The sequence below is a fragment of the Podarcis raffonei genome, chromosome 10 (assembly GCF_027172205.1).
Source record: "Podarcis raffonei isolate rPodRaf1 chromosome 10, rPodRaf1.pri, whole genome shotgun sequence".
Taxonomy (NCBI): domain Eukaryota; kingdom Metazoa; phylum Chordata; class Lepidosauria; order Squamata; family Lacertidae; genus Podarcis; species Podarcis raffonei.
The window spans coordinates 9730424-9744148 of record NC_070611.1 but is presented as its reverse complement, the minus strand read 5'-3'; the positions used below and the strand labels follow the sequence as shown (position 1 = coordinate 9744148).

The 13725-nt window shown below is 43.4% G+C and overlaps 1 protein-coding gene across 2 annotated transcripts in view; it reads right to left on the bottom strand.

Moving 5' to 3' along the window:
* PIK3CG (phosphatidylinositol-4,5-bisphosphate 3-kinase catalytic subunit gamma) overlaps positions 1-12911 on the bottom strand; it is a 30208-nt gene extending 17297 nt beyond the window's left edge. The window contains exons 1-2 of one of the 2 annotated variants that reach the window (XM_053405044.1): positions 12663-12911; positions 2406-4397 (exon numbers count right to left, since the gene is read on the bottom strand). In XM_053405044.1, the coding sequence (XP_053261019.1) occupies positions 2406-4385 (1980 nt within the window). In that variant the 5' untranslated portion in view covers positions 4386-4397; positions 12663-12911. Of the gene's footprint in view, positions 1-2405; positions 4398-7893; positions 8572-12662 lie in introns of those variants that run through there. The other variant, XM_053405043.1, reaches the window with a different exon arrangement.
* Positions 12912-13725: the final 814 nt, after the last annotated feature.

The window sequence follows — 13725 nt, the reverse complement described above, 5'->3', positions numbered from 1 at the left end:
TTACTTGCTGCTACATCACACTGTTGACTCATGTTAATCTTGTGATCCACTAAGACCCCTAGATCCTTTTCACATATACTACTAGTAAGCCAGGTGTCACACATCTTATATTCTGCCTAAGTGCAGAACCTTACATTTGTCCGTACTAAATTTCATTTTGTTAGTTTAGGTCCAAGTCTCTGATAAGCTCATACTGAATTCCAATTCTGTCTTCTGCAGCATTAGCTACCCCTTCCCAGTTTGGTGTCATCTGCAAATTTAATTAGCATCTCCTCAATTCATTCATTCAAGTCGTTTATAAAAACGTTGAACAACAACAGGCCCAGGACAACCGTGCAGTGCCCCCCTTTTCACTTTTTTCCAGGATGAGGAGAAACCATTAATGAGTACTCTTTGGGTTCAGTCAGCCAACTAGCTACAAATCCAACTAACAGTTATCTCATTCAACCCACATTTAACCAGCTTTCTCACAAGAATATCATGGGGGACTTTGTCAAAAGCCTTATTGAAATCAAGATACACTATGTCCACAGCATTCCCTTGATCCACCAAGCTTGTAAGGCCATTAAAAAAAATTAATGATATTCTTCTGGCTTGACTCTCCCTTTTTATCACAATTGATGAGAAATTGATGAGTTCCCCGATCCTGCTGTTTTGACTGATGGATTGTTGTCTTGGTTTAGTAAATTTGGATGTGTTTTTATCCTACTGCATTTTGATCTGTTGTTCACCACTGTGGAGGTCCTATTGAATTCAACAGGCTTTACTCCCAGGTAAGTGGGGCTAGGATTGCAGCCTAAATGAAATATTGGGGAGGGGGGTGTTAGACAGGATTATGTCAAAAGTAGAATTCTCACCAAATTCAAAAGCATTTTCATCATTTTCTTATGATCGAGCAACTTCATTTGCCAATAAAAGTTACAAGACCACATGATATCAGCAATTGGAGGGATTATTCGACTTCTCACTGCAATGCCACTCCTCACCATTCTGCCTTTTATAATAGGAGAGTAAAGAGCCATTTGGTCCATCAATTTCATAATCTCCAAAGCCCTGATAATAGACAAATTCATGTGACTACTTTTTGGGGATAATAAACTAACACAAAATTACTTTTCTCCACAGGGTTCTTGTGTTAAAAGAACCTTACAAACGTGTGCACAGAGACAAGTCAGGAAGCTGCTGTGTTCTGAAACACATTTCATTTTAAGATGTAACATGCAATTTTACCACATTGGGGCATTTTCACCAAGGGTACATTTGTCAGCTGACAAGAGGAATTGTAATTTTTTAGTGTAACACAGGCTACTTTGACCTAAACACAAGTTAGCATTTCCCTCCTTTAAATTATGCCCTTGGGAATTATTAAAACAACTGATATACTTCCTTTCATTTCAAGAAGATATACTAAGGTGGTTGACATACAAAGAAAAGCCAACAGCAAAACAAGAATCCTATAGGGGATAGGTATACAAAAGCACGTGGGACGCGGGTGGCGCTGTGGGTTAAACCACAGAGCCTAGGACATGCCGGTCAGAAGGTCGGAGGTTCGAATCCCCATGACGGGGTGAGCTCCTGTTGCTCAGTCCCAGCTCCTGCCAACCTAGCAGTTTGAAAGCACGTCAAAGTGCAAGTAGATAAATAGGTACCGCTCCGGCGGGAAGGTAAATGGCGTTTCCGTGCACTGCTCTGATTCACCAGAAGCGGCTTAGTCATGCTGGCCACATGACCCGGAAGCTGTACGCCGGCTCCCTCGGCCAATAAAGCGAGATGAGCGCCGCAATCCCAGAGTCGGTCACGACTGGACCTAATGGTCAGGGGTCCCTTTACCTTTTTTATACAAAAGCACATTGGTTGGGTAGAATGCTGTTCTACTACTCTTACACAGGCAAAGATTCTGTGGTTAAAAAGAGAACTTTGGATATACTGACTACTCCATACATTTATGCTGAGCAACGGATAGCTGCAAAATCAATTGGAAACTTGCACTTCTGAATGGACACAGCAGACATGAGATAAGTCGTATCACTTAGTACTGGAGAACCTCAAGTCCAGGAGTCAACCTGCCTGGATGAAATGTGTCACTGAACCCTGATAATGCTTCTTGCTTGAGTGTGTGTGGAAATTAGCTGGCATAAAGGTGAAATTTACATTAACTGCTCCACCCACTTTTGCCTCTGGCACCACCCACTGTTGGCATGTCCCCCCTGGAAGGTTGTTCAGAACAGAATGTCCACCTCAAGCTGAAAAAGATTCCTCATTCCAACTTATAGTGGGACCTGAAAGGCAATCTGATCAGTTCACACATTCAGGTGCACCAGGCAACAGATGTATGCCCATCATGCTGCCCAAAGCTATTCATGTTCCCTTAAAAAGAAAAAATGGAATGAATATATCCATCATACCTGAACTAGCTGCAAGAGATAATGAAGAACATCATCATCTTCTAAAGCCTCCAGTTTTTGCACCGCCATCGCTCTCACGTTTTCATCGGAAAAGTTGCAGTCTAGAAGTTGCATTGTCAATCCAACATCCAAGGCGCTTTGGTCCCAAGCATCTCTCTTGGATAATAATTGGTATGTCTCAGCTACTATTTCTTGCTGTCCCCATTTCACAGAGCTAAGCAGCTTAGGGTATGCCTTTGGGTGCTTTATACTTTCATATCGGAAATGCCACAGTAACTCTTTGTCTTCAGGGGTAAGTGGATTAAGCAGGTCAGTGGCTATGATCTCTTCAAGCTGTTTGCGCAGTTGGTTGGGCATTTCAGCTCTGGCCCTGTCCGCTTGTGGATCAGATGCTATCTTGTGCTTGGGCAAGGCTATGGGGTGGCAGTATTTGTCCAGGACAATGGAGACAGCCATGGAATTGTCCTTATCTGGATTCGTGGCTGAAGTAAGCTTATCAGCATTTATACTTCCCTGCTCTTCCCCTTTGCCTGGAAATTTCCACATATGAAGCACGTAGTCACCAGTCCGGAGCAGGGACCGGTGGTCTATCAACAAAATGTTTACATAATAGAGAAGCTGGGTTTTGCATTTAGCGTCAGAACTTGGGGAATCATGCAAATGGAGGTTAGCCTTTGCAGACGAAGCTGGTGCTTTGCCACAATATACCTGTAGGGTCAGAAGTGCCCCTTTGGGCAAGTCTTTAATCTTGATATCAAACTCAAGCCACGTATTCCACAGGACTTCTTCAGTAAATGGTTTAGCTGTGGTTCTTTTCTGTGAAAGGAGCTGCTGCCCATGTTGAATATTAGCCTCAACAAATACAGTAAGGTCTGTGTTTCTTGGAAGCACAGGGATATCAATGCCAATTATTTTGACCCTGAATTTCCTGTTGCAATCCCATAATGATATAGTGAATACTCTCTCATGATCCTTGCCATCTATTGTCAGCTGTTCATGGTATCCTGACACTCCAGTGCAGTCGTCCACTAAGGGCCACTCCTCTTTTTGCACCTCATCCTGGTTTGGGTCAGGTGGCTCATCCAGAACCAAGTGAATTTCATCCTCATTCTTGAGACACTGCCTTATCCAGTGGAAGTTTTTGAGAGGTGTGTCTCCTACAATATACTCATCCCTGCCACTCACCCTCAGAACAAAGTTCAGCTCGCTGTAATCTTCAGGAATATTCATCAAAGATTTCTTCTTTGCCATTTTGGTGAAAAAACTCTGAAGGATGAGATCTGGACTGTCCTCAATAGGTACTTTAATCTTTTGGCTAGTTGTTCCTCTGTGTATATTTATTAAAATATTATTATTGACAATTTTACTAAGCAAGTAGTCTGGGAGTGGTTTGGATGTAATCCAAGGGTGCATTGAATACAATTTTGGATCTCTGCAGGTTACTTCAATTGTCCGTGGAGTGACTAACCTGCGTCGAGCAAATTCCAGCTCGTCATCATGAACATTACTGACATCAGTAACATCATAGCCAATCAAATAATTGAGTTGCTTTTGAAACTTCTGAACGTCCTCTGTGGGCTTCTGCTTTTGGATCACATGAATTTTGCCCACTTTCTTCTGTAGCACTTTCCAATACAATATACAGTCAAGTGTCTGTATTATTTGATGTTTGTCATAAATTTCATACCACTGTCCCTTCTTTTGGTACTGAAGAACAAATTGATCTGGAGTGAATTTATGGTAGAAATCCGAGGTCTGATTCCTCTCTATTGCTCGCATCCAAACTTGTGCTTTCATCTGCTCTACTGTACAGTTGCTGGCTATATCTATTAGCATGTTGCTTGTAGGTAGAATGAACTCGATGGATATCAATTCAGTTGAAGACAAGTTGCTTGCTGTGGAGTGTGGCTTCATCCTTCTCCTTCTTCGTTTGTTGTCGTCTCTCATAACAACAGGTTGCTCACTGCTCACCAACTCCATACCACAGGAAGACTAGGAACACGAGAGAAAAGAGCAGGTCATTTTTAGTCTTTTGTTATCAGCATAAAAAGGTAAAGGTAAAGGGACCCCTGACCATTAAGTCCAGTCGTGACCGACTCTGGGGTTGCAGCGCTCATCTCGCTTTATTGGCCGAGGGAGCCGGCGTACAGCTTCCGGGTCATGTGGGCAGCATGACTAAGCCGCTTCTGGCGAACCAGAGCAGCGCATGGAAACGCCGTTTACCTTCCGCTGGAGCGGTACCTATTTATCTACTTGCACTTTGACATGTTTTTGAACTGCTAGGTTGGCAGGAGCTGAGACTGAGCAACGGGAGCTCACCCCGTCGCAGGGATTCGAACTGCCGACCTTCTGGTCGGCAAGTCCTAGGCTCTGTGGTTTAACCCACAGCGCCACCCGCGTCCCGTTATCAGCATAGTTCTGCTTAATTTTCAGTTAATTTTTTTCTGCTGCATTTTCATTGAATTCAATCATCACCATCAGGTTTAAATAAATGACAGCAGACATGAGCCAGCCAAAGTTAAAGCATTTTTAAGTCCCTTTGAGTGCCTTCAATAGTATTTAAAACAGCTTAAGTTCAGGAAAAATTGGATGCAACCCAGCCAAAAAGGCTGGATAGAATGGGTTGTATCCGCACTAATCACAAGTGGAGTTCCACTAATGGATTTCTCCTCTTAGCAGCAGAGGACACAACTTTTCCTGATTTCACCTTCCCCTGCAGCCATCCCATGCCCTTCAGAAAGCATATCAGAGGGCTGGGGTACCATCTGGGATAGGGTGGGAGTAGTACAAGGTGGGGTGGGGGCTAGCCAGGTTTTCTGCCCCAGATGAAGACTCCAGAGAGGTGCCCTTGAGGTTCCCAGCCTGTGTGTGTATGCAAATGTGCATGGGGAGTGCCAAACTGGGTCTTTGTTTTGCCCCCTGGTGAAAGGGGCAGCTGAAGAGGAGCCTCTACTGGAGTCCCAATCTGTTTTTGGTTCAATGCCCCCTGTCCTATGAAATTTCCTATGAAAACCATTATTCCAAACAGCAGTTTGAACACCCTCCCCCCCCCCCCCCGAGGGAAGATAATAACCCCATAAAATTCAAACAGTAAACATTAATTTTACATTTATTGAAAATCCAGTGGAATTTTATATTTATTTTATCCAACAAAATTGAATTTAAACCAGTGAAACCAGCTCTTCAAAGTCTGAGAGTCATTTTTACTTACAGCACACACACACTTGCTTCCTAGTGCCTGGTAATCCCACTGCCCCCCACCTACTTTGGAAACCACTGATCTACTGGATCAGAATCCCTTCTGTCAATGAAAGGAGCTCTTTAATTTGCAGAAGGGCATGTCTAGATCCAACTCAAAGTAGGGTTTTTATATATAATCTATTGCCTCATAACGGCAGCAGATGACATATGGAAAAGCTTTCAGATTGTACCACAACACTACACTGATCTTCAAACTTCAGATTTGAGTCTGTGAACCCTAAACCTCAAGGTTAAAGAGATTCTTTCTTGGTTGAGTGAATGCTTTCTATTTCATTTATATCATCAACAAACTCATATGTTGGCTTCTAAGCCATTTGCAAAGTATAAATGCAAGTTACAGAAACATTTAAATTGTTAAAATATACAGTAAAACAAACTCATTAACAACACCACACAGCAACTAAAACAGAAATTCCAGATCAAGGGAAAGACTGTGTAAACAACGGAAGAACAGGATACTCATCCAGATATTGACCAGGCCAAAACCTGCTTAGCTTCAAGAATAGAACTTCATCTTGGAACCATTTTCTCTGCTATTCAGCAGCTTCAGTTATCTTTTTTTTTTAAATTTTAGACTTTCTGCTTGGTTGGTTCTTAAATAAAACACAGTCGGCACTCAAAAAAACACCCCAAAATGCCCCTTATAATAATGTTAAATTATAAATCGCAAGCCATTCATTCAAATAATGTTTGCTAGGCTACTGTGATAATTACCCAAAGTTAAAAAAAATAAAAATCCCCAGGGTTTGGTTGTGCTCAGCCACACAGTTTTTATTCTGGCTCCTAAAATACTAAAGCTGAAGCCTGGAAACTGAAAATATTTTTACAGCCCTGCATAAGAGATGTTAATATTCTTTCCCATCCCATCAACACCACAATTTATGTCAGTTTTCTTTAATAGGAAATTAAGCACAACCTTTCCAAATATTTAAGTTGGCAACCTTTCCTAGATATGCTAAAACCCTAGAAGCACTCTTGAATTATCACCCTCGTGTTCCTGGATAACAATAATATTTAACAATGCCTTTACTCACTAATTGAATCAGTATGCAGATCAGAAAGTATGTACTTAATAATTTAGCTGTCCCATGTATATCTCTCTATATTGACTACATTTACAATAAAACACAAACATTGTCAAAACAATAACATAGCTTGTCAAAACAAAAAAAAAATTTCTTTCCAGTAGCACCTTAAAGACCAACTAAGTTAGTTCTTGGTATGAGCTTTCGTGTGCATGCACACTTCTTCAGATACATGCATGCACACTTCTTCAGATACATGCATGCACATGCATGCACACAAAAGCTCATACGAAGAACTAACTTAGTTGGTCTTTAAGGTGCTACTGGAAAGGAAAAAAAATTTTTGTTTTGACTATGGCAGACCAACACGGCTACCTTTCTGTAACTGGAACTATAGCTTGTCAAAGAGAGGTAAAAAGACACCACAGAAGATCGAAATGCACAGACAAGAGGGTTTTAAAACAACAACAACAACAAAGTTAAGATCAGACCTAAAACCATCTAGTCCAGTATATTATTTTCAAGGAGCAGCCACAAGCAGAGAAGGTTGGATCCCCCCCCCCAGTTTGTCTCAAGTACATTCTGTCTTTCACCTTATCTGCTAATGCCCTTACTGTTTCAATTCTGCTGCATCAAATGAAATGAAAGTTAACCAACCTAGACTATCCCTGGTTTAGTTTCCCTTTCTTATATAGAACTGTGTTGCTCAACAATAGCATTTTTTTCAGAATGGATTTTAAATGCACAAACCTACCTGTCGGTAACCCCTTCCCCGACTTTAACTCCCCAGAAAGCTTTCAAAAGAAAGATGGGAACACAACCAACCCAAATTGGGATGGCATAAATTACTGAACAGCATTCTTAGTTTTCTAAGAGCCAGCTGATAGGAAACACCATTTTAAAACACGGACGCAACATTTAACAAAACATTACCCCCAATTGAAAAGCAGAAACTGAGCTCCTGGAAAAGACTCATCTGTACAGATTTTAAGTCTGGCTGCTTTAAAATGACAATCATTCACAACATGAAGAGTAGTTTGTGTAGGCTGTTCCGCTTTTCTTGTTTGTCTTCATAAGCAGATACAAAGGAAGTGCTCTAGTAACCAGGAAGGAAGCTTTAACCCACTTGGTTATAAAGAGGATTGCAATATATATATATATTTGATGCTTTTCCTGTTACGAGCAGTCAAATACATGCTTACCGTAATAGCAACTTTTAAAAGAGGAACCGGTTTTTCACGCATACATGTGGAGACATATGCTAAAAGTTGCCCAAAAGAATAAATAGGAAATGAATTAATTCAGCATAAAGGAAAGCAGCAGACTGTGAATCATATTTGGTAATAAACTATTCTAAGTTTAGCGGATCACCAACTGCACCATGCCTCCTTGGGAGGCACAGAACACTTGGGAGTGGATTCTGTGACGTTCCAGGGAGGGATCCGACTCTGAGGCAGGTGCAGCCTTCCTCCCAACCGCCACCAAGATTTAGCTGGGTTAAATGCCCCCTGACAGAGAGTCCTCCCTGATCCATGTTGGATCTAGAAGTCTGACCCATCCCAATACATTTTGCAGAGTGCATCTGCTTTGTACTAATGGCACTTCCCTATGTGTGATTTAGGAGGGATCAGAGATGCTCTGTCCTACTCTTTTTCTAACGCCAATGTTGGATTCATGAGCCCACCCATAGATCCTTGCACATAGCAGCAGGCTGAATGCACACAACATGCTTATGTGTAGAACAAATTATTGCTACTGGGTTGGGGAAGCTAGATGTTAAATCAACCTTAGAAGGGTGGGACCGAGCTCAAAAAGTCTGAGAAACACTGGCCTGCTAGTAACTTATTGATAATACCAACCGGTACAGTGGTATCTCGGTTTACAAACTTAATACGTTTTGGAAGTCCGTTCTTAAACCAAAACCATTCTTCAACTGAGGCGCGCTTTCCCGCCACCGGTGCCCTTCCACCGTTCGGATTCCTTTCTTAGACCGAGGTAAAGTTCTCAAACCAAGACACTATTTCCGGTTTTGCAGAGTTTGTTAACCAAATCATTCTTAAACCGGACTCTTCTTAAACCAAGGTACTACTATAATTGGATAAACACACACCATGTTGTTTAAGCTGTAAAACTGTCTGGTTCAGATCTAACATTAGATGTATTTTTAATCTCCTGTTGGAAGCCACCCAGAGTGGCTGGGGAGACCCAGCCAGATGGGCAGGGTAAAAGTAATATATTATTATTATTATTATTATTATTATTATTATTATTATTATACTAAACCAAAGCTGAGCATCACATTAATGAGCCTCAGCAAGCCTAACTGAAGTACATGCTCCGATTCTACACTGCTACTTATGCCCAAGCCAGGAATCTTGGTTTAAAAAAAGCAATGATTAGTTGCTAAACAAGCCTGCTTGATTACCCATACCTTTATGGCATGAAGCTGGCTTGGCTGGCAACTACTGTAACCACTGTTTGTTGCTAACCAGGACTCACTACACCAAGATTATTTGAAACTAAAAGCAAGCATGACTCAAGGAGGGAGGAGCATGCAAGCCGTTAGGGCTACATACCAAACCATACATTTAAAGTACATTTGCCCCACCCCCTTCTCCTGGGAACTATAGTTTATCCATCACAAAGCTACAGTTCCCAGGATTCCTTTAAGAAGCAATGTGTTTTAAATCTATGGTGCATATGCAGCCTAAGTCATCCAAAAATGTGGATGGTTTAGTGTTATATGAACCAGTATTTCCTCTTTTAAGCAAGCAATCTAAGGAAGTCAACAAATGGAGGAACTGGGCTTGTTTTTGATATATGTTATTAGTAACAGAAGCGACGCAGAGCACCAAGATCATTGGAATAGAGCATGCATCTACAGACTACTGCTCTGGGAAATAAAAATGGAGGGAAGGTTTTGGGGCCTGCAAGAATATAGATGGTACACACCATCAATTGATGAGAAGATCTGCAGTCTTTTAATAAAACTATTACAGGTTCCAGACATGTGCTTTTTTATTGATGGGTACTAGTCTAGACCAAGACAGCTAGTCACCCACAATGACATGTATTGGCTTTTTGGTTATTCCCACCCAAATTTGAAGAAGAAGAAGAGTTTGGATTTGATATCCCGCCTTTCACTCCCTTTAAGGAGTCTCAAAGCGGCTAACATTCTCCTTTCCCTTCCTCCCCCACAACAAACACTCTGTGAGGTGAGTGGGGCTGAGAGACTTCACAGAAGTGTGACTAGCCCAAGGTCACCCAGCAGCTGCATGTGGAGGAGCGGAGACACGAACCCGGTTCCCCAGAGTACGAGACTACCGCTCTTAACCACTACACCACACTGGCTCTCTGAGTGCCCTCCCCCCCACCCCGAAATCTTGCAGAGGGCCCACTTGCAAGAAGATATTTTGCTGTCCCAAAATACTGCTGTCCTGAACTACGGAATTTGCTAATATCACTGAAATATTGTATTTTCCCAGAAGAAAAAAAAGTGCTTGCTGTTAAGATGAACCAAGTCACCTCTAATGATTTTGTCAATTAGTAAAATTCTGTCAGAGTCAAGAATGAGCTTTGAAGCTAACAAGCTCTGCTGGGGGGGGGGGGAAGGAAACAATCTTTGTGGTAGAAACAATTTGCCATATTCACAGAAAGTATTTTCTTGACATAAAAACCTGCAAGGGCAACTCTGTAAGAGAACAAAGCAAAACAAAACAAAAGACAATGTGCAGTCACAGCGGCAAACTCATTTGGATCCAGCTTAGCAGGCACCTGACAGCATGGGATTTCAGCCACGTTTTCTACCTTATAAGAGGTGGAGCAAGCAGCAACAACAGTAATTTAAAGCCCCTCAACATCTTCCACTTCTCTCCGAGCATGAACTCTGGCTGTGCCTTGAAGGAGGAAAGCATGTGGTGGAAAAGAAAATGAGTAGGTGATGATTCGGTTAAAGGCTGTAACTAAAATGTTTTAAGAAGTCTGGAAGCTGGTCCTTACTCTGCACTTGCTAAGTATCTCTTGCAATTGACAGGGATACAGAAAGATCCCGCGCTCAGCTACTAAGACAGAACATCCATCTTCATCATATGAGCGATGCAATTCTTATCTAACCTGGGATGCTACTCACATCACTGGTTAGCAGGTCCACACTATGCATCTGAAGCGTATTCAATGCACCAAAAGGCCTGATGGATCTCAAACACTGGAGGCTAGTCCTTTTCATCCTTGCAACCACCAAACTGCTGCACCAAGGCCAAGGAATCCTCACTGTCATAGAGCAATGCTTGTTTTCATCGTAAGGTGAGACAAGGCACTGACAAATCAATCAAGATACTCCATTGACAAGGGAACCTATAAATGCACATGTACTGCTTCCAGCATTACCATGCAGGGCCCAACAATCTGGCAGTTATTTGAATTGTTAAGATAATAGAACAGCGTGTAATAAAGTGAAGAGCCTTACTCATGGTTATGTTCATATGAAGCATTTGACAGTTTCACATGTGCCTGGAACAATAAGCCAGGGAATGGACGGACTTGCAACAAGCACATGGAACAAATTATTTATGTCAACATCCATCTCCCAAAAGCACTGTACAGTAATTGGAGAGCCCTGGTAAAATAACTGCCTCCGATGAAAAGCTAGATCTGTTCATCAAAAGAAGCTACTCCTCTCCTGCACTTCAATTCACAGGGCATTTCCCTTATCAATTTCCATTTGCTTCAATTTGCTTTTTTGGTGACCCAAATCAACAGAGAAAAGCAAGGCCTTCAGGGAGTCCTTGCTCTAACTCAGAACACCTTGCTAAAGCCACAATTTGACTTAGGCAATAAAAAGCACCTGCAAGGCACCTGTTTGAGTTGTGATAGCATATACAGAGCCACTGAACATCCCTCTTAAACATGCATTTTGCAAAACCACATTTCTCTTTTGTGCCTCTAATGTGCTATGAAAAACATTAATGAAGTTAGTATTGAACACTGGTAAGTGTGACAGACTGACCAAGGAGGAAACTGGTCTTCGTTTGTAGAAATGAATGTTAAAACACACAAATAACTTTGAGTATGTTACTGCTCATTTGAATTTTATTATTACTAAAATATACCTCCAAAGAAACTGCGCCTGACATCTCCTAAACCCCAAGGAGGAGAGTTGTGTTTCAAAAACGCATTCGCCCATGCCCTTATGTATGCCATCTCTAGCCATGCAAATACTTCTACCTCTCTCCACAGTCCCTTAGATAGAGCTTTTGCTTGTGTAAAGACATTTCCAGGAACAGGAGCTTAAACCGGAGCCTAAAATAATGGGGCAGAGTTCGAGAGACTACAAAAAGCCTTAGAAATGCACAGCAAGCGTCTAAAACACTTTGCGCCCTTTACATTTGTCATAACTTCCAACACAAAAACACTGAACTATACTCACAATCTATTTCTTACTCTCCTTGAGACTAGGGATAGCAGTGAAAAATTTGTGGGGGGGGGGGGTGTCTTAATCAGCAAAAAGTTTTATTTACATCTACCAAAACCTCCGTGTGTGTGCGTGCCTTTTTGACACAATACCTTTCCAACCATTAATTTTTAGAACATGCATCTTTATTATTATTATTATTATTCTTTTCCCCCGAATTCCCTATTACAGCAGGAGCGCACCAGAATGAAACTAATTTTCAACACGAAACCAGAGAGAGGCCCAGCCGATCATTCAACTTTTTAGCAAAGTTTTCTCACTGCCGCGAGACGGAGAGACCCAACGACCCCAAAGTTAGGCGAACAGTTTTGCCTGCCGCTTTTCCTCCTCCAGGTGAGGAGCTGGATGAGCGGCAGGTACGACTTTCAGAAGGAGGAGGAGGAGGAGGAGGATGAAGTCGCCGCCAGAGAGAACTTCGGAGCAGGGCGACGAGCACACACGCGTCCACGCATCCACACATGCACGCTGCCCTCCTCCTCCCGGGTTCCTCGCTCTACTTACTGAGGCCGCCAAGGGGAGAGCGAGCCCGCCCGCCTGCCTTCCGCCGCGCACGCAGGTTGCCTGCCTGCCTGAGCCCCGCAGCGAGGGCTGCGCTTGTTTACATGGCCGGCGGCCGGCTCGGTTGCCCCCGCGTCCTCTCGTTGCCCCGGCAGGGCCCTTCCCAGAAACGCCTCTGAGGAGCCTCGGCTTCCTTCAGGCCGGAGGGCGGGAGCTGCCCAGCACCTGCCCAGGCGGCGGAGGCCTCTCTCTCGCCCCCTTCCTCCCGAAAGGCGAAAGGCAGCGCGGCCTAGGAAAGGCGGGAAGAGGGTAGGCCCGAGCCAGCGCCGTGCGGCTCGTTCTGAGGGAGAAGGGAGGCCGCCGCAGGGCCCGGCCGGGGCCGCAGGAGGGTCGCGTTCACCGGCCGGAGGCGAAGGCGCGGAGAGGCCGCCCAGGGCCGCGGACAAGCTCGGCAGGAGGTTTCTTCCTCACCGGCCCTCAACTGTCTGTCGCGGGGCGAAAAGCAAAGTTTGGCCTCGTGAAGAGTCCGGGGCAGAGTAAGGGCCGCCAGTCCGAGGCCCAGACGAGTTCGCGGAAGAAACGAGCTAAATAAAAATGCGAAGGGGTCGGAGAGCGAGGAACGGATCCTCTCTTAAACAGAAGCTAAAAGGCAAAACGTTAGAAAGGGAAGGAATCCGTGCACAACTGAATAAAGTTATGTGAGGCCTAAATAAGAATAAAAACGCATAAAAACAAACTGAAGATTCCGACTCTTCTCTGGGAAGACACAGCATTCTTTCTTAGGGAAGGTCCTCACAATTGCATATTTATCTTGCCCACCTAACAGATAAGCTGGAAACACATAAATTGGCCTGTTCACCAACAGTTATGCTTCTAAACTATGTTGTTTAGTCGTTTAGTCGTGTCCGACTCTTCGTGACCCCATGGACCAGAGCACACCAAGCACTCCTGTCTTCCACTGTCTCCTGCAGTTTGGTCAAACTCATGCTGGTAGCTTCGAGAACACTATCCAACCATCTCGTCCTCTGTCGTCCCCTTCTCCTTGTGCCCTCCATCTTCCCCAACA